This window comes from Leguminivora glycinivorella, chromosome 5 (genome assembly GCF_023078275.1).
Source record: "Leguminivora glycinivorella isolate SPB_JAAS2020 chromosome 5, LegGlyc_1.1, whole genome shotgun sequence".
Classification (NCBI taxonomy): domain Eukaryota; kingdom Metazoa; phylum Arthropoda; class Insecta; order Lepidoptera; family Tortricidae; genus Leguminivora; species Leguminivora glycinivorella.
In genome coordinates, this window is record NC_062975.1 from 20,721,727 (window position 1) to 20,742,814 (window position 21,088).

Consider the following 21,088-nt stretch of genomic DNA (forward strand, 5'->3'; position numbering starts at 1 on the left):
TGTTTGAAAACGCAACTGTGACGTAACATACAAAAAGTAACCGGCACCTCCAAATGGTCACTTTTAGAAAAAATACATAAAATTTTGTGTGACGTTTGCGCCGTCGAGACGTTACATATAAAACTGTTAAAAAGCTCATGATACGTATACGTATAGAAGTCGATGTTCACTTCGCCAAATAATTGGCCTGAAAATTGTGAATTTGGACACAATAGTGACACTCCGCCGTTCATTGTCACTTCAACAAGGAAATCGTCACTACTTTTAAAAAAACTTGTATCTTCGTCTGCCAATGAAAAGAAAATTGTAGTAAGTATGTATGGAACGCATATAGACTTACTGCGTTTTAACTTTGAGGAGCAGCGTGAGATACGAGATTTTTTCAAAGTAGTGACGAAATATTGACGCTGAAGTAACAATGTTTCTTATAAACCCCATATCAAAATAGGCCCCCATAACCCCATAACAGAATTGTCAATGTCAAGCGTCAATATCACTGCGGTGAAGACCACTGTCAGTTATTCGGCATTGTTGGGAGAATTGGTAATCAGCGAATGTAATTAACTTTATGTGGAAATTATCTATTATTGGCTTTCGTTCAGAAATACCTACTATTTCAAAAATTGGTAAATAATATTTATAGCACAATATTATAGGTACCTATAATACTGATTTCAACTGAAGTAGTCTTCTATAGAAAAAAAATTGGCATCAGAGTGGACATACATACTACGATGTTTACTACATTTTTATGCAGTGTATAGAATTGTAGTTAATTTTTTGGTAACAAATCATTGCTTACAGACTCGTAAATCGTAAAGTGTGTTGATATATATTATTAAAATGATGTCCGAAATTAAAATTCTAGACACTTTGACATTGGAGTCTCGAAAACTTTTTTTTGATCTGATTAATTTTTAAAAATACAGCGTCAAGTAAAATGTCAGTTACGTTACATTTTCATGCAAGTACTTTATTAACTAAATTTATTAAGAATCACCACTCAAGAAACACACAATATTGTGCAAAATCACTTTGAAACTGCGCGAGTTAAACTAAAATAGTTATTTTATAATTTCTGTATTTTCAATAGGTTCTATGTTGGGTCTCAGAAAGTCCAGAGGCTCCGCTTTTTTCTCCTCTGCGTCTCGTTTTTCTTGTGCTTCAAAAGCGATTTTTCTTGCACTCCTAGATTCCATTTTTATCTTAATGTAGAACATTCTGAAAATGAAAACGAACATTGTTAAAGTTTCCCGTAGGCAGAAAACCTTCGCAAATTATTACGTTAAAAGAAAACGTGATCTTGCGTTGTTCTCAAACTTTGAAGTCTATTTCTGCCTTCAATTATTATTATCTTAGACCTTTAAACGAGCAATTCTTGTATATTTATTTATATATATATATATATAAATATTATATTTATATATATATATATATATATATATACCGACGATCTCGGAAACCGCTCTAACGATTTCGCTGAAATTTGTTGTGGGGGTTTTCGGAGGTGAAAAATCGATTTAGATCCCGGATTAGCCTTAGATCCCGGAACGTGAATTTTCGTGTTTTCATACATTTTTCTTTCGCGTTAGTAAACGCAAAACATGGTCGTTAATTTCGCCGACCGCGCATCGGCTGGGCGTAGCTCAGTCTTAAGAGGTGGGTCTAATGTTCGCAAGCACATCGCAGGTGCCAGGGTTTCGATTTTTTTTTGTATTTATAAGAGTTTTTTTTATCTAAAGACGTGATATAATAAAATAGCCGCCCAGATTAACCTTAAAATATTTTAATACGAACAAAGAGACAATAAATCATTTCTTCGTATGAAATAAATAATTATGTAGATAATATTATTTCCTTGCTCTAATTACGATTTTGTTTTTATTGTTTTACGTTCTTTTTTACAAGCGACTAGATAACATGATTAGGTATCATATTGCCTTCGTGTTTCGTGTGTATGATAGTTGAATAATTTAACCGCCTAATTAGCTTCCTGTCTAAATGTTTCGTCGACTTTGCCATCACATACATACATATAATCTCGCCTGTATCACATAAAGGCGTAGGTAGGCAGAGCACATGACTAGTAAGTTTCAGTGTCACTCTTGGCAAAAAGGGTTGAAAGAAATCCAAATTGTGACATTGCAGTGACCGGTTGCCAGCCTCTCGCCTACACCACAATTTAACCCATTTCCACAGTCGACTTCTACGACACCCACGGGAAGAAAGGGGGTGGTGAAATTTTTAACCCGTCACCACATGGGTGACTTTGCCATTTGCCATATATAATTTATTTAGATCGATATGTTTAGTTTGGCTACCCGCTGTTGTACCTTTGACTTAATTTGATTTTTTCGGAATTTCAGCGGGTACGGATATTTATAGAAACTATTGCATTAATATTTAACCTGGAATATACTTTTTCCATAGAAATATTACACATAGAATAGTAGTTTCCATACAACTCATCGGCCAACAATGAAGCCAAAACCCGATCGATGTGTGCGTGGAACGCTCCTGTTTTACGCTCACCCCACGCTCACATGCATATAAAAATGTTGCCAGAGAAAAATGATTTCGCTCGAAGTTGGGATTTTTACAAAGTTACTTGTTACTTGGTTATATTAATTAATTACTACTTAATAAGTTTTTGTGTGTGTTCTATGGATATGTTGTAAGTAATGGTTGAAATGAATTTATTTTAATGAACATATTGTGTGCCTATACAAATAAATTTCTGTTTGGTTACCTATTAAGTATCTGAAGTTACCGGGTACATCAGAAACCCTTTTGATATGCTGCGACTCTGTCCGTCTGTCTGTCTGTCACATTTCTAAATATCTTAAGAACTGTTCTACTTATGATATTGATTTGTTTTTAACATCTACAAATTGGGAGCGTTATTATAGTGCTAACACATGACCGTACGAGGACCCTGCTGCACCAAAGTTATGCAATTACTATCCTGTAAGTGGGAGCGAGAAAGAATTATTCTTTTCTAGCTCCCACGTAGGTACAGGAATTCATGTGTAAACACATTTACTTTTAATTTATTAACATTGATTATCAGCGCAATATTTACACATGAAATAAAACTGTGAAATATCGAAAGTTTTAGTAGTGTGAAAAGCTTTTCCTTCGTATTTTTCCGGAAACGTTTGTATTTCTCATGATAGTTCAGTCAATTTCAGCATTTATTATACTGAGACTGACTGAAATACGAGTACCATGACATTCGTACGTTGCACAGACAGAAGCAGATTAGTCGGAAATCTAAAATGAAAAAACATTATGCTATAATTCTTAGCAAGAATTAGAATTTCGATAAAACAACAAAATTTATGTCTTTGAGAAAACTTAGGAAAATATTTTTTCATTTTAAAATGTATTTCTTTAAATATACATACAAAGAACCTAAAATTCCTGTAACTTATATTTTAAAAATCATTTGGCGGAAAAGAAAATCATTGGACTGGCAACATTTGTAAGAAATGGCGGACAATAAAAATTGCAATTTTAGTATTTACAATTTCGTAAAAATATCACATACTTTCGCGTGGAATGTAATATCGGGCGGTTTATTTTTATTATATGTTGTGTTATAACATCCATTCTCGACACAAACTACAATATTACTCGCAAATGAAATTTTTTTTCGGGAGATGTTTTTAGAACGACTTGAAATTGAGTACTGCGAGGGCCGTTCGGATACAATCACACAAGTGCGAAAAAAATTCGCACTTGGCATGGCTGCACTAGGACGTTCGGACTTCGGACACACCATCTGGTGTTATTAATCTAAGACTTTTTCAGTACCTACAGATGGTGCTTTTTTATCGCACTAGTGCGAGCAGTGGTTCATTTCATGTCAAGTCAAAACTTTGGAGGGCCATCTGTACTGTCTCACGCCGTGTCTTGCGTGGGCGACGGTCCCGTGACCGTCGCCGTCGCGTCTCATCGCATCGTCTACTTCCATATCGATAAGGTTTGATTTCGTATGCGTCACATCGCCGTCGCGCGACCATCGCGCGACCGTCGCCCACGCAAGCCACGGCGTTACGATATGCGCGCGGAAAGGAAATTCGTAACTCGTGTCGATTTAAAACACCCCATTCGGCCGTAAAATTTATCGCCACTCGTTTCGAACTTCCTTTTCTCCGCACTTACAATAATTGAACTTACTATAATTCTTTTAATATGATCTTACATGAATGCAATCGTAAATATCGATACTTTATTAACAAGCTGCTACAAGCTGTTACAGTAAACGTGTCAAGCAGTTCCCGACCAATTTCATCATTAGTAAGCCAATTTAGTCATTATTACCTTTTCCGTTGGAGCTATTCTAAGCTGACCTTCTCATTCAAGATAACGTCCTACTAACTACTTTTGCTAAAAGAAAATTAGTCTAAATAGTGTCAATCCATACTTATACTTACTAATTTTATAAATGGAAAGTGTGTGTGTCTGTTTATTTGTCCGTCTTTCACTCCAAAACGGAGCGACGATTTGACGTGATTTTTTATGTGGAGATAGTTGAAGGGATGGAGAGTGACATTGGCTACATTTTGTCTCTTTCTAACACCCCACTTACCTAAAATGGGGGTGGACTTGTATGGAGCATTCCGCATATTTGCGAATTTAACGCGATCGAAGACGCGGGCAAAAGCTAGTTTAACTATGTATGTAAATGTGACACAGATAATAAACGGATTCGATTCCCGGCTTCGCCACCAGTGGGCTTGATCGCTTTTTCTTTAGTGTATGGTATCTATTTCAGTTTATAACGTATAATAAAATTAAATAATATAGGTATGTATTTATACAGGATGATAGAAAAAGGACCGTTCAAACTTTACATTGTGAATTTGGAGGTTATAAATGTTATAATGAACAACTTTTATTACGGGACCAATGCTGAATCGCGAAAAAAAATTGGCTCTTCCATAGAAATGAGCGGCACCATGACAGTCAATGAAACATACATTTTTTTTGCGATTTCAGCGTTGATCCCATAATAAACATTGTTCATTATGACCTCAAAAGTCACTATGCAAAGTTTCAAAGGTCTTTTTTATATTACCGTGTCTAGAAAATACAACTGATGTCAAGAGATTCATAAAAAAATAAGTATTGTTACTAAAGTATCTCGCGGGACCGTAATATGAGTAGATTTTGTTTTTCTGTCTCTAAGACGGTCTATTATCAAATACCTTAGTACTGATAAATTGGATTTATCCATAGATAATAATATAGGTTTTGATTAGATCAAGGCCTGACACTACCATAACGACCTTAATTACTTTTATAGGTATTTGGAACAATGCCCGTGCAATGCGTGCATATACGATACGATACGATATGCTTTGCTGTGAGTAATTGTAAAGATGTAATAAAATAATTACAATGAATAAAGATAGGACTGGAACTGCAGCTATATAGATAAGGCAAAATAAAAGTGTCGATGAAGACAATTTTGGGGAATCTTTTCAAGCTCGCTCCAGACTATGCGTCAATCACAGCGCGACGCCGCGAACACGAGTGTGGAACTCTCTGCGTATCGAATCCACACTCGCGTTCGCGGCGTCGCGCCGTGATTCGCGCGCATAGTCTGGAGCGGGCTTAAGGGTTCGCTCGAAAATGCAAAAGGGAAATCTCTTATAAACTTTTTTAAATTTGAAAAAGCATTTATACACTTATTTAAGTATATAACAGTTGATGCTGCACTTAATATGATAACTATTGTTTCAGGGTGCAGTCTGCATGTAGATAATCGTGAAATAAGACCCCTCTTTTTTGTCTTTTTCTTTTGTTTTGTTTTTTTTTCGTTTTCTAAGCAAAATAACAGCAAGTGTCATGAACCCGAAGCTAAGACTGTTCATGAGAAATTTTTGAAATGACATGAAGATCCATGGGGAGCCATTTTTTGAACCACCAAAGGGTGTGTTCCACTGTGGATGAACAGTGCAGTGCAGGCACAGTGTCATCATCATAAGGCCTCGTACATCTCTTGATAGACGATTTAAACAAAGTCTGAATGCGAGAAAGAACTCTTTTCATGACTATATTATAGACCTATCTCATGATGAAGACTGTTCATCATCACGGCTACCATATCCGTGAGAGAGAACAAGTTTACCTCACAATATGCACACATTTTGGTTTCATAATTCGTCCACCATATCACGACAATATTCTGCCGACGGAGAGTAGTGTAATGCCAGATTATGACTGAGTCCAGAACATGGAACAAAACACTCACATCAGCACAATAGCAGCCGGAATGATGAAGCCAGCACTCATGATGAAGACTGTTCCAGGGAAGACGTTCAGGGTCCGCATGTAGATCCAGGTGTAGAGTGGCTGGAACATCAGTGCCGCTAATGTCTCCGTGAGTGAGAACAGTGAGTTTACTTTCGCTGAAAAAAAAAATGTTTTACAGACGATGGCAAGATCAATAAAAAAGGTTTTGAACTAGATAATGAAAGAAATATGGAACGGAAACAAGTGAATGATGAGATGAGGGGTGATAGAGAGGTATGGAAAAAAAGGACATGCTGCGCCGACACTAAATGACTGGGATAAGGACAGGTGAATGATGAATCAAATCAAGGGTGAACAGGCATCTTCTGCATTTTAACGTTATCTTGAGAAGCGGTAAATATTAATGTTAGGATAAGCCCTTGGAACTAATTTGACTAAATATAAGTATAAAAGCTGGCTTAATGAGAGCCGGTCGAGTAGCGCTCCATACACAGATATTATGTATCGTTCATTAAAGACAAGGTACTTTATTTTAGAACCAAAAGCAAAAGATTTGGGTGACAATACAGAGAGTATTGTCATCCAAATCTTTGTATTGTCACCCAAATCTTGCTTTTGGTTCTAAAATAAAGTACCTTGTCTTTAATGAACGATACATAATATCTATGTATGGAGCGCTACTCCACCGGCTTTCGCTATGCCAGCTTTTTTATATTTAGTCAATTTAGTTCCAAGGGCTTCTCCTAAAATTAATATTTATCGCTTCGTAAGATAATGTGAAAATTCAGAAGATGCCTGTTCACCCTTGATTTTGATTCATCATTCGCCTGTCATTATCCCAGTCATTTGGGATCGTCGCAGCATGTCCTTCTTTTCCATAAAGCGTATTTCCCATATGGTGTAAGTACCTGTTTCATCTTTTTCGACCAGTTTCGAAATAATGGACCGCAACGATGTGAAGGTACTTGCATTGAAAAATTCGACGACAGGAACTGAAACAGAATAAGTACGGATTTTATAATGGTGTTTTTAGTTAAGTTGCAAACAAGCAATACCTTGGTTAATGCCATAGGCAAAATGTAGCTGTACGATTCAGAATTATAGAGAAAAACACTGTTGATAGTCTTAACCATCTTAGTGGTGAATATGGGAATCCTACAGCAAAGACAGATTATAACAATGAGCGACGAGCGTTTCTTCAAAGACTTTTTTTTCTCGTACTAGTAAGCTATAAAAGTAACTGTTGTCTAGCTCTCATTGGGGTCTGTTGTCTCGCTGTCATTGGGGCTAAATTATACAACGCGCTTCCCGCCGAAATTATCGAATTGAACGATTCATTGTTCGATAAAAAACTCAAATCGCTATTAATTGAACTGGTGTGTTATAACATGGACGAATTCATGAACAGAGAAGTGGCCAACCCAACCACAAAAAATTGATAAAATCAAAGTTCATATAAATAGGTAAAAATAAAACTTTATAATGTAGATTTTTATCATGTGAAATGTCTTAATACTAATTTACTTAAGTATAAATTATTGTATTTATACTTACTTATAAAAAATTACGTGTAAAATATCATATTTTATCAATAAAAAATCTGAATCTGAATCTAGATATGCATAGTAATTTATTTGTTGCATATCCACGATATTGCAATAGTCCCTCTCATCCTCTAATCTCCAAGATATGAACAAACTCCAATTTTAAACTATTGCACGGCACCATTTGCCCCTCTGATTTTGGAGGTGTCCATGACCTGTAACCTAAGGCTTCCGCACTTATTAGAAATCATAAAAAAGGTTGCTTACATACCTAGATACATCTCGATATCAGTGGTCACGAAAGCAATCCAAATGGAGCCGACAAACTTGCTCATAATGGAGATGGTACAGAGCAACGAGTCTTCCACCTGGAGCTTCTTGCTTAGCACTGTTATTATAAACATTGCACCTGGGAACAATAAAATAGCATTCATGTATGACCTTCATAATATTTTGTCAGTTGAAGAAGATAAGAAGAAGCAGAAACAGGTTTTAGGGTACTTTTGATTCAATTCACCTTGAATATGGATGAATTTGGAATAAGTGCATTCACAAAGTCTTTTCGTCTATTTATATGATATATTGTGTAAAAAAAGTTTTTTTTGTATCTCTGATTTTTTTAATTAAATAGGCAGCAAACGAGCAGACGAGCCGCCTGATGGGAAGCAGTCATCGCCGCCCATGGACATAAGCAACATCAGGGGAGTCACTTATGCGTTGTTGACCTTTGAGAACCCTAAATATTCCAATTTTGCCATGTCATCCTATATTAATATGTTCAAGGCTTCAGATTAGATGCACTGATAGGATAGGTACCAAATTTACCCATCTTTGATATAGGTTGTGCGAAAATCGATTGAGAACAAAACGTTGATTGACTTTACGTGGAATTCACATCAACCGCTCGAAGTCGGCCTATTGTAAAATTAATAGAGGAATAAATAAGTAGAAATCTCTCTATATATCACTGAAAGAGGAAAATTTTATTGGCATTTTGCTATGCCACTGCGAGTTACAACTTGTCTGAAGTCATACCACGTCGCCACTTTGTAAAGTCGACGAAATATAATCTGAACCTACTGGGATTATATTTCCTAAACCAGACCTTTAATAATATTGAATTCGTATCGGCTTCAGGGTCTAGGATAGGTAAGCAATATATACCGGGTCCGTTTATAATTTGCGATAAGGAATAAGTTATGGATAACGCATTGACATGTTGCAGATGCACATAGGTTATCTACTTATCTATGATAAATTGCGTACCTAAATTATGTCACTTGACAGCCATGTACATTTTATCGTTGATTCGTTTTAGCAACTGAACACATACTTTTAATGGTTACAGAGTCGACATCTGTCAAAGCCTTTCAGTTTGTCTACTAACCAATTTCACCATTCCCTTTCCTCCCGTGGGTGTTGTAGAAGTCAATTGTGGGTTATGTTAGAGATGAATGTTGATGGATGGAGAGGGAGGGGTAAACCCAAAAAACGATGGATGCATTGTGTGAAAGAGGATATGAGAAAGAAAGATGTGAGTGTTGAGATGACGAAACAGAGAGAACGGAAGAGGAAGACATGTTGTACCGACCCCAAATAATATGGGATAAGGGTAGGAGGAAGAGAGGGCAGCAATTAGCAACACAGTCACTTAAGAGGGCTTTCATGTTAAAAATAGTGAAATCGCAGCCGAGCGCTCGATCATACCGTGTGTGGTATCAAATTAAAGGGCTTTGCGAGTAGTTTATAAATATATATCACATTATAGGACTTTTTCTACTTGGTCTAACAAAATTTGAGAAAATGTCCAAAAGTGGTAATAATTGTACCGGTGAAGGCTCGTTTTCAAAAAATTGGCAAAAATCAATAATAGCAATTTATAATCACTAAGGCGTAACAGCAATTTAAGTAAACGTTGCAGATTAATTTAGTACAAAACTTACTTCGATGTGATGTAGATTTTCAAAGAAATTGTCACTTAATTTTAGGTAATTTCTGAAAAAAATTGAATTCGCCTTAGGCTAGTTTACTCTTTTTCAAAAACTTAAAATAAAAATCTAGTATGAAATGATTGTGGTACAGGATATACAAATTATAAATTTACCCGTTTTAATATTCAAAATTGTCCAAATTTTACAAATAAGATCGACTGATTCAGCTCTATACGTGCGTTTTTCTAAACGTCCATTAGAGAAAAATTCATAATTAATTTAGTGAGTTAGTTTTCAAAAATCCAGTCTTATAAAAATCAAGATAATAGTATGCTCTAACTGGAACTTGAATTAAATAAATCTATTGGATAACGGAAAGTGTAGTATTTCACCGACTAAAACTATCAATTTTACATTCTTTTGACGTTTTTTTTGAAAGCAGCCTTAAATATTATAATCGGTCTTTTTCAATCCCTTCATCGCTAAAAGTGGCACTGAAGCAGTTTCATTTGTTTTCCCTACTCTTTTTGGCAATACAGGCGTGAGCTTATATGTATGTATACTAACCGATGGAATGCAATACGATGGAGTAACTGGTGAAGACACCGTATTTCACCATGTCCCAGTTGAGTTGGTTTCTCAGGTACAGATAAAATACTGAGTGTTCCGCTGAAAATAATAAATAATTCGTCATTAGTGTTAAAATAACAAATTAAACGTTAATTTTAATACCTATTCACTAAAATATTTTGTACGCATTTCAATTTGTAAATGGAGACTAGGTACGTGTTTATGGATAGTCGGTTTCTTCTCTATGTGCACGAATTTCACACAATAAAGATTATTCATTCTAGAACGGGAAGAGATGGCTCAGAATTGACGTAGGTGACTAATGGAAATAGTCATGTGATTTCTGAGCTATCAATAGAGTCATATTACGGCCCTCTTGACACCATTTCTACCAAAAACATCTGGCGGGCAAGCATGGTAACGTGATATGGCCTAAATGCCGCTACCGTGCTTGCCCGCCAGAGCTTCACAAGGTCTTCGTCCATTTTATAATGAGGCTAAGGCGGTGGCTCAATATACAAAGGCGTGGAAGGATTTTATGAAGGCCCTATCGCCGTGTGCCTGCTATACGGCCACAACTCAAAATTTTTAATTTTCTGGATTATTGCAGATTCGTATTTAAAATTGTTCAATTTACGACCTTATTTCGAGAGCCATAGCAAAAAAGGTCCTTAAGAGCCTTTTTCTCACAAGTGGCCGTATGGAATTGACCATAAATTGTCAGAATATTCCCTGCAATACGGCCACTTGCCAGTTTGTTCCCATGTAAACCGACGGCCGTTTTGAGTTGTGGCTGTATAGCACACGTTTTAAATGTAAGTTTTGAGTTGCGTCCTAAAAACTTGAGTGATAATTGCGATAAATCCCTTTAAATATTATGTCAAACAGTCAGTATCACACTAATTATTACAAAATTACCAGCCCGACGCCGAAACTACTACACAAAATGATTAAACAAATCTCAACTTTGTTTTCTTACAAGTGCAGTTCAATATGTCTCATTACTAAGGTCATCATTATTTTTAGCAGTCAGCACACGTTGTTCTCTACTTAAATTATTAAAAAAACTAGACTTAAGATATTTAACGGCATTTGTCGAAAGTGTCTTAGTTGTCAAAGCGGACCCCAGGCTTCCATGAGCCGTGGCAAATGCCGGGATAACACACAGTCAAGGAGGATGATGATTTGTCGAAAGTGTCTTAAGATCTGCCCTTTTTCCGCTAAACTTGGTTATGGGGCACTCGAAGGCTATATGGTGCACCGTCAGATCTGGGTGGCCACACTGTCACTCCACAGACTCGCACCATCCCCATCTGCACCAAAAAGATGAGCAGTTTCCGATGCCTGTCCTGATACGGTTCAGCCCCAGTATCGAACTCGTACAGCTCTGTAGGAAGAGCTCTGGCTACCCAGCCCATTATCCATGCCTCTAAGGGGCTTACTTGTGACCCACTTTAGTAGAATTCAATTTGAGGGGGTAGTCGAGACTTCAGTCTGAGAGCCTTTATAGCGCGTCGAGGTCTCGGTGGATGGGTAAACTTGTGTCTGCTCGAATCTTGGCGATTTCACGAAATAGGCACTTTTCTCGGCGGAAGTTTAGAGGTAAAATATGAGTCAGCACCGGCAACCAGTGTGTGGGAGTTGGTTTTAGGCAGCCTCTGATGAGTCGCATAGCTGGGCGTTACCGCGGTAGTATGGGTGCTGTTTGGCCACACCGCTGAGCAGTACTCGGCAGAGCAATAGACTAGGGATAGCGCGGTTGTCCGAAATGTTGCTGCGCTGGCACTCCAGGTAGTTCCAATAAGCTTGTGAATGATGCTGTTCCGGGTCTTGAGCTTCTCAGAGAGGCTGGTCAGGTGTTTCTTGAAATTCAGGCTTCTATCCCGGGTGACATCAAGATACGTAAGCTACAAAGTTTTGTTTGTTTCAATTTTAAATAAATAATTAATATTATTTGGTAATGACGTAATATAATGTTGATGATTACAAGCTAGTTACACATAATTATTGCTATCGTTACTTTCAAAGTTCGTAAATAAAATTATTTTAACTATTTGGTGTTTTTTCATATATATTTGCATGATACCTTTATTGAATAATATCGTTTAATTTTGGACGCATCTCAAAATCATAAAAAAATGTTTCTGCAATACAGCCATAACTCTAAATACCTGTCTTTCAGGCATTGTATCTTTAAAAAAAGATTTTTTTTGCGAAAAGTGGCGTGATCTTATGGAGGGTTATATCATTCCGAGTAAAAATAGCTAAATTTCAAATTCATAGACCTAAAACTCAAGAAGTAAGATCCTATTTAACATCCTCAACTATACTCTCAAAACTTTGAGACGCGATTTCTCGAAAAAATGGTTTTTTGAATTGTGGCCGTATAGCAGGCACACGGCGACTATGCACCTATGGGGTGCCCTAGGCAACAACAACAATTAACAAATCAAAATAAGTCAACTCACACATGCTTGGTCCGTAAAGTATGAAGACGCAGAATAGAGTGAGTAGTACTTTTGTCCTTCCATTGCGTTCACGTTGCCGATAGGCAACAACCACTGTGTCTGATACGTGTGTTATATCGAAGAAGGAGACGTTTTCTTCTTTTTTTCGTTCAATCTGCGGAAAAATTTAATATATAATAAACATAACGAAATCTGGCACAGATAATGAAAGGAGATCGGACATGTCGGGCTATTTGTATTGAGTACGCCTGTCGGAAGTTCTTGAACCCACACATTTGTAGATGGACCTTCCTATTGCGCAATACATCATTTCCAAGTCTGTGTATGTACATGCGAACGACCAGCGAGACATGTCACGCACGCACACGACGACTACAGTATGCTCAATGAGCTAAGTGGCTAAGTGTGAACCTGATAATTAGAAATTACAAAAAATAAGTCCCAAAGTAAGTTCAGAAAGTGACTAATTATTTCAATTGTGATGTAATATAATATGTATAAGTATGTCCATCCATGTCCAAGATAGCCATACTCAAGGATCGTTATTGCTCGTTTGTTTAGAATTAAGATACAATATAGGAGGTATATTCAAAATCAATTACTTTCGGTTGCTTTTTTATTTTGTTTCGTGTTTTTCTACACATTTTTACTAAGGTACTGGGGGGCAAATCTCGACTGGGGGTTAAATGTAACTGGCCAATTTTTTCCATGTTTTACAATGTTTGCATTATTAAAAAGATTTTCCTCCGGTTATATACATATATGGTAGGCGTGTTCAGTGGATACATGTAGAACTCAACATCATAGTGAAATAATGGAAAAAAATGGATTTGTTGCAATGGCCCCAGTCGAGATTTGCCCCGCTGTACCGTACTTAAAAAAGACGGTGCAACAATTTTTGAATATAAAGTTATTTATGTTTATTGTTTCCGAGTACGCAACGTGTCAAAAGGCGCCAATAGCCCAACAATATCTAAAATGTAAATCAATATTATACCTACAAATAATAAATATAATTATCAATGTTAGGTCAATGACCAAAACAAAAGTTAAAGGCCACAGTAACAGTAATAGGCGTAAAAGACAGATGTTTTCGATAATTATAATTATTATCCTCATTTAAAATAATTGTTTGTTTTCTCAAATTGTCCTTTAAATGTACAGTCGATTTCATAAATAAATGATTAAATCTAAGCCTACATAAATGATAAATGAGGTTAGAAAGGTACAATTTAAAACACTTTGACGACCGGTCTGGCGCAGTCGGTAGTGACCCTGCCTGCTGCGCCGCGGTCCCGGGTTCGAATCCCGGTAAGGGCATTTATTTGTGTGATGAGCACAGATATTTGTTCCTGAGTCATGGATGTTTTCTATGTATATAAGTATTTGTATATTATATATATCGTTGTCTGAGTACCCACAGCACAAGCCTTCTTGAGCTTACCGTGGGGCTCAGTCAATCTGTGTAAGAATGTCCTATAATATTTATTTATTATTTATTTATTTACTCCCTTCGGTCGTGTTTTAATTTATCGTCACTCGTTCCGAACTTCCTTTTTTGCGCACTTGTATCGTAATGTACTATTTCAGCATAGATGATGCTTTTTTATCGCACTAAATAGTGCGAGAAGTGGGTCTTTTTTGTCCGGTCGTTACTTCAGATGGCCGTAGTTTTACTAGCCTTGCGTTAAAAGTACCGTTTAATGAGCCTATTTATATAAATCTTTGTTTTTTATATGTCTCTTCAATTATGATGGACAAAAATGGACATCTATGACATTATGCAATTTACTTAAAATAAATAAATAAATTATTATAGGACATTCTTACACAGATTGACTGAGTCCCACGGTAAGCTCAAGAAGGCTTGTGTTGCAAGTACTCAGGCAACGATATATCCATACTAATATTATAAATGGGAAAGTGTGTGTGTCTGTTTATTTGTCCGTCTTGCACGACAAAACGGAGCAACAAAAATAACGTGATTTTTTTAAAGTGGAGATAGGTGAAGCCGCGGGCAAAAGCTAGTATATAAGTAATATACAAATACAAATACATAGAAAATATCCATGACTCAGGAAGAAATATCTGTGCTCATCACACAAGTAAATGCCCTTACCGGGATTCGAACCCGGGACCGCGGCATAGCAGGCAGGGTAGCTTACTGCTATAATATAGAAATCAAGAGTTAACGTATATGCACCGACTAGTAGGTATTAGACAATAAATGCATTCACACTTACCACAGGAAGGCCTTTGTCTCGCAACCACTGTTCTGGCTCTTTTAAGCAAAAACATCCGTATGCAAGAATCACAATAAACCCCACCAATGTCATACTGAAAATGCCGTAGTATCCCATGTTCTTTAACAGATATCCACTTATGCCGATCCCAAGAGGCAGGCCTGCTGTCATACAGAAGTTGACAAGACCCACTCGAAAAGTCCTTGTTTCCACTGAAGTGATATCACTGATATAACTGAACACACCAAGAAACATTGTCACCCAACCGCCGGTAAATGCTGGGAATATAGTCTCCATCAACACAGTAATTTCAACAGGGATTTCGTAGAAGAAGTACACATTGATCAGGTTACTGATGGACGTCAGTATTTCTCCAAGAATCGGGAGCAAGATGCAAATTTTCCGCTTTCCTGTTCTGTCACTCCACGCTCCTAAAAATATTATGATTATACACGGAATCGCTGTTTGCACCAGTCCTCTCCAAATGTCGATAGACGAGATCAATTTCTGAACTTCTTGTTCGTAATATGTGTAGTTGTTACTGGTCTTCTTTACTAGAGCATCACAGATTTCATCACCGAAGGCCTTATTTACTCTGCAAGCTTTGTCTAAATTAAAATTTCCCATTGCAAACCTTGAGATTACGCTTGGTATAATAAGTCCAGCTAACATAGGTTCAACTGTTATGTTGTCTTTGATATATGCTAGCTTTTCTTTGAACGTTTTATCTTTAAACTGTCCAGTTTCTGTTTCACGTAATGGATCATCTTCTAATTTTTCTGTAGATTTCTTCTTTTCTTCTACCATTTTGTTGTGGTTTGATACTAACAGTTTATTATCTATCACTACTCTTCCGAGTGTTATATTGTATACCGGCACATTATTGACTGATTAGCCAGTTCGATATCAATTTCGTACTCATAGACGGAGATAATATATAGTACTTCTTCCTTGATAGCAAGTTTTGATTTACAAATACTCGTGAGCTAGTTACTATTGATAGTCATAAGTGCTTTATTGCGATGTACCTTTCCGTTGATAATATTGTTACTCTTTGTAAATAGTTAATTTAACAATACATCGCAGACATCTCATTAGATAATTGAAGCACGTGTTTAGTATCACAAGTCATTAAGAGTTGTTGTCACATTAATAGGTACTAGTTTATAATGTTATTTTGATTTTAATTTTCCTTGTTCACGAAATTGCCATATAATAGAATTATCTGAAACAAAAAATAATGAGATGATGAATAACGCTAATCTAATCGTGCACTTATTCTATTTATAGTAAGAAAGTTGTTTACAAAAAGCGCGTAGGCTTTTTTTTTCATTACCTAATTAACAGTCTATAAATAAAAGAAGAAAACAAGTCTACTTATTTCATTAGGACTTGTATGAGTTCAACCAAAGACCTACATAACTTCGTATAGACACTAGACAGATAAAGTCTAAGAAAAAAACGTACCCCAAACCCATACAGAAAAAGGTACGGTGAGTTAGATGGCGATACACCTTTGGGATACGCTCGGCTAGATGGCGCTAATATTAATATTTGTCATTTTAAAACATATCAAGCTAAGAATATGTAAATCAATTATAAGTAAGTATATTTATTTTTGTTTGCATATATTTATATTTATGTATTATATAAGTATTTTTATGAAGTTAATCAGTTGTTTTCGATAATTGTCATTGTCATTTTTCTTTCTCCTTGCACCATTTTTACATGTCTCTGTTTGGCCCGATGGTTGACTAGTAGAGAATGCCATTAGGCATTAAGTTCGCCATTTGTACATTTTTGTTTTATTTGTGCAATAAAGTTTAAATAAATAAATAAATAAATATGAGCCAAATTGTCAAAACTGAGGTTCAAAAGTTTTAAGCCTGTGTCGAGAGATGGCAGTCTATGCACTGTGATTACACATTTTACTTTGACAGTAACTCTCTTTAATACTCTATCCTCTTTGGTTCAACCAATGCATGTGTGAAGAATTAATGATATAATACATTATACCTATAAGAAAACAAGGTAGGTTTGTGAAAACAAGTTTCATACTAGCACACCTCGGACACTGGCGATCAAATATATGAAAGAGGCGTGTTCCTAGCACACAGTCTAAGCTCGTGTAGGTGAACGCGTGCTATGTTTGTATGAGTGAAATGTGACAGGTCGACTGTTTGCGTTTTGACAGGCGGTAACTGTGAGGAAACCGAGAGGGGGTGGGCGGCACTTTCAGCGAGGAGCGGGAGTGGCCATACTGTACGACGGTACTCTTTATTATCCAGGAAAAGTGACATCCTGCGATTCAGGCATAGCCTTGTGCAGGTGTTACAGGCAACATCTATATTTTATATATTTAGCAGTGTTTAACTATAAGTAATACTGTAACATATCATGTCTAATCATAAGTTTCACTGTATCAATAAACTATTTTCATTTTTTCATTTTTCATTTTATTATACTGTGGTACTAGTAAAAGTGGTAAATCATGACACGAACTAACCACGCTAAGTCAGACCAGTACCGTTACCATGGGCTGCCCAAGTGAGAGCCGTATTACTTTACTCAGAAAGTAAGTGAGTTTACGTTTGTTTACAATATATTGTGCCTAACTTCACGCCAAAGAAGCTGCTTCTATCCCTTTCTAAGTTTATCAATAAACGGAGAAAGAACTATAGGCGCATGCTACGCCTCTGGCGTTTACGCGATGGAACTAAAATCATAAGTAAATGTAATTTACCTATCGAAATCTGTCAATATAGGTCTTCTGCAAATTTCTAAACATACGCACTGAGGGATTCTTCCTCTTTCACTTTATACTGATAAGAGTAAAAGAGACGCATGTCCACATGTCGATAACTTCGGTATTCGGTAGTAGGCCTCAAACCATAGGCCAAGTCATTCTGACGTGGCATTTCTGTCAAGTTACACAAAAATCCACAAATCACACGGAATTTTTACAATTATATTTGCAGTTTTAAATAAAATAATGCATTAATTTGCAACATGCAACATATTGCATTAATTTATAATATTACGTGAAATTCAAGATTAGCTAAAATTGAATAAAAAGATAAACCAGTGAACAAATCAAATAAGGTAATGAGTTATTTTTGGCCATCATATTGTACTATTTACAATTGAGATTATTATAATGCTCAAAGCAGTTTTTGGTTTCAGAAAGATGACGGAAGCTATGATTGAAATCAATATTTCCGAACAAACCCGTATGGTATTCAGTCAACATGGAAGATGGTTCAATTGATATTAATACTGTGGCACTCTGGCAGTTACGCTACTCAAAACCTTAGGGCAGCAGAGGGGAGCAGTACCAATTTATAGGTGTTTTTGTTCCGCGAATAATAAAATTTTCATTTGGATCCGTAGCTTTCTATGCAGACGTTTGTCTGCGTTTTTTTCGATTACTCATATTACTATTGTTTTTAAAAAAGAAATGCTTGCAGTGGTTGTACAAATGTTACACAGCGACGTAGGTAGTAGGTACGAGTAGGTATGTATTCTATATACACTGCAGAGGAAACTACATATTGTACAACAGAACTCACATAGCTCCGTATCTCGGCACTATTGTCGGTGGGTAAAAAGTACTTTCTCGCATTATCCCTTACAATTACCGATTGCCGACCGATTACCCCTATCCCTATCCCTAACCCTACCCCTATCCCTATCCCTATTAGGGTTTGCTCCCGGGAAATATCGGTACCGAAAGTACCGGGAATTCCCGGGATTTTCAGCCAAGCAAAGAACCGGGAAATGAACTTGAAGGCTGTAGGCATAAACCATATAATTTATGAATTTATTATGCACACTATTGGCGCTTTGTAAATAATTTGTAATTGTTCAAAAATATTTCTTTTCATTCATAAAACATTGTATTGTGTAGTTACTAAATAGTCATAAGTAAAGCATTTCAATATGTGCAATATTACTTTTATGATTAACAAAGTTATTGTTATTCCTGTAATTGTTTCTTCTGCTGTATGTTGTATTAAATATTGTATGTTTGCGCTGATGGCCAAGTTGCCAATGCTCCCAATAAATTTAAAAAAAAATTAGCTTTGTCAATTTTGATACAAGGACTTAGCTGAAATGTCAATCGTTGACGCTAAACCATGGACTTTAAATCTATGCGCTAAACGCCGATCGAAATTCAGTCTAGCTCTGTCATGTCAATACGGAAAAGTGATAGAGATAGCTAAGCTACGATAACGATGTTAATCATAATCGTTTGTGCATTTGGCTACGTGCCCTGCCAAAAAATTAGATACAATTTTTACTTGTTTCAAAATGCTTTTTCAACTCACTTTTGTATCAAATTATAATCTTCATATACACCCCATAATGGCCTAATCGCCTTCAAAAGTTCTACACCTTACCTTAGACTTTGTCGTTACCTATGTCGATGTCGTTGTAATTGATGTTTGATAAGTACGTAAACGCCGAATTTTAGGTTTTTAGTTTTCGTTTCACGTCAATTTATTAAATAATTAGCCTGTTACTCAAGAATATTACAAAATAAACAAAGTCACAGAATGAGATACTTTATTTCAGTAATAGGATAATTTTTTTGAAGCTTTTTTCCTTTGGTTCACTTCTAATATATACCCACGAGATATGGTGTTATGGTGACTATAGGTACAAGTATTGTGCATTGAGGAACTAACATGCCCATGAATTGGTACTGCCTGCTGCTGTAGGTAATCAGTTGATTCTTAACTGCCTCATTCATTATCAATTTGAACAATCTTCTACGTTGGGTTTGCTGAATACCATACGGCTGGCATGGAAATATTGTTTTCAATAATATCTTCTTTTTCTGAAAGCAACCAATATAATCATCTCAACTGTAGCTAAACAGTACAAAATGATGAATAAATATAAGCTTTGTAATAAGTATCAAACACTGGTTTCATCACTGGTTTATCTTTTTATCGAACTACTGACTAACTGGTACATTTAAGCTGTTCTTGAATTTCATGTAAGTAATATTATAAATTAATACATATTAGTCATAATTGTATTTAAAATTGCAAATATAATCGTGAAAATGTTGTGGGATTGTTATATAATTTGACAGTAATGACACATCACAGTGAATTGGTGGTTTACTTTTACGCTAGTGACTGTCAATGATTACTCACGTAAAGTATTGAGTTTTCACTAGAGACTGTCAAATAGTTCTGGTTCTATTGACTTCATACAATCAGAAAGAGAGCGCCTTAGCTGTAAAGTTAGGAACGTATTGAAAACTCGGAGTAAACACGTTAATAACTTATGGTACCGATGAAAATTTTAGTACGTGAGCGTTTCCGCTTGGAGCGCTGTTCAGTTTTTCCATACATTTTCCGTAACTCTCACTGAAAACGTAACGTATTTTTTAACTCAAAAAAGTCATGGTAAGGCTACAGATTAGAACCACGCATGCTAACGCTTAAGTTTTTTATTTTATTTCGCGCAATAAATATGTAGAGTGCCATATCAATCTAGTTAATAATATACATTATGGATAATATTTTAATTGGGTGAAATTACCCGCCAGACGAAGTTGTTCTCCTGTTTCTTACCTATGTAAGTTTTGTAAAACCATAAATTAAATATAACAAGATCATACCACCCCATACATTAAAATGCGACCGCCTACGAACGCGCTTACACTCCACCACACATAGCGAGGTGGCCTAGGGGTTCATGGCGTTTGGCCCGGATTGCTAAAAGACGCCGGTTCGAATCCGGCCTTCACCACTGGTGGTGCTCGTCATTTTTTCTTTAATATATGACATCTTATTTCGATTTTTAATTTATATATATATAGTAGTGTGACTACATAAAAAAAACACAAATCAAAATATTTGTTAAAATAATTTGATTTGTTCCCATAGTTGCGTACATAATTTCTATTTAATAAGTCAAAGAGAAAGATAAAAAGTAAATGAATTGACCGTGACTTCACTCTTCAGTATTTCATAGTAATTCCATAATAGCAAATCGTTTTGACAGTTCTTAAAAAGAAGCTGATTTGACTAGTAGGAAACTAGCCTATTGTA

General features: G+C 36.1%; 1 protein-coding gene across 3 annotated transcripts in view; it reads right to left on the reverse strand.

Moving 5' to 3' along the window:
- Positions 1-971: 971 nt before the first annotated feature.
- The window catches only part of LOC125226123 (proton-coupled folate transporter-like), a 35,855-nt gene continuing 15,738 nt past the window's right edge, over positions 972-21,088 (reverse strand). For all 3 annotated transcript variants that reach the window (XM_048129998.1, XM_048129996.1, XM_048129997.1), the window contains exons 2-8: positions 15,021-16,245; positions 12,778-12,931; positions 10,307-10,408; positions 8,080-8,217; positions 7,173-7,256; positions 6,263-6,419; positions 972-1,221 (exon numbers count right to left, since the gene is read on the reverse strand). In XM_048129998.1, coding sequence (XP_047985955.1) covers positions 1,065-1,221; positions 6,263-6,419; positions 7,173-7,256; positions 8,080-8,217; positions 10,307-10,408; positions 12,778-12,931; positions 15,021-15,827 — 1,599 coding nt within the window. In that variant the 5' untranslated portion in view covers positions 15,828-16,245 and the 3' untranslated portion in view covers positions 972-1,064. The remainder of the gene's footprint in view (positions 1,222-6,262; positions 6,420-7,172; positions 7,257-8,079; positions 8,218-10,306; positions 10,409-12,777; positions 12,932-15,020; positions 16,246-21,088) is intronic.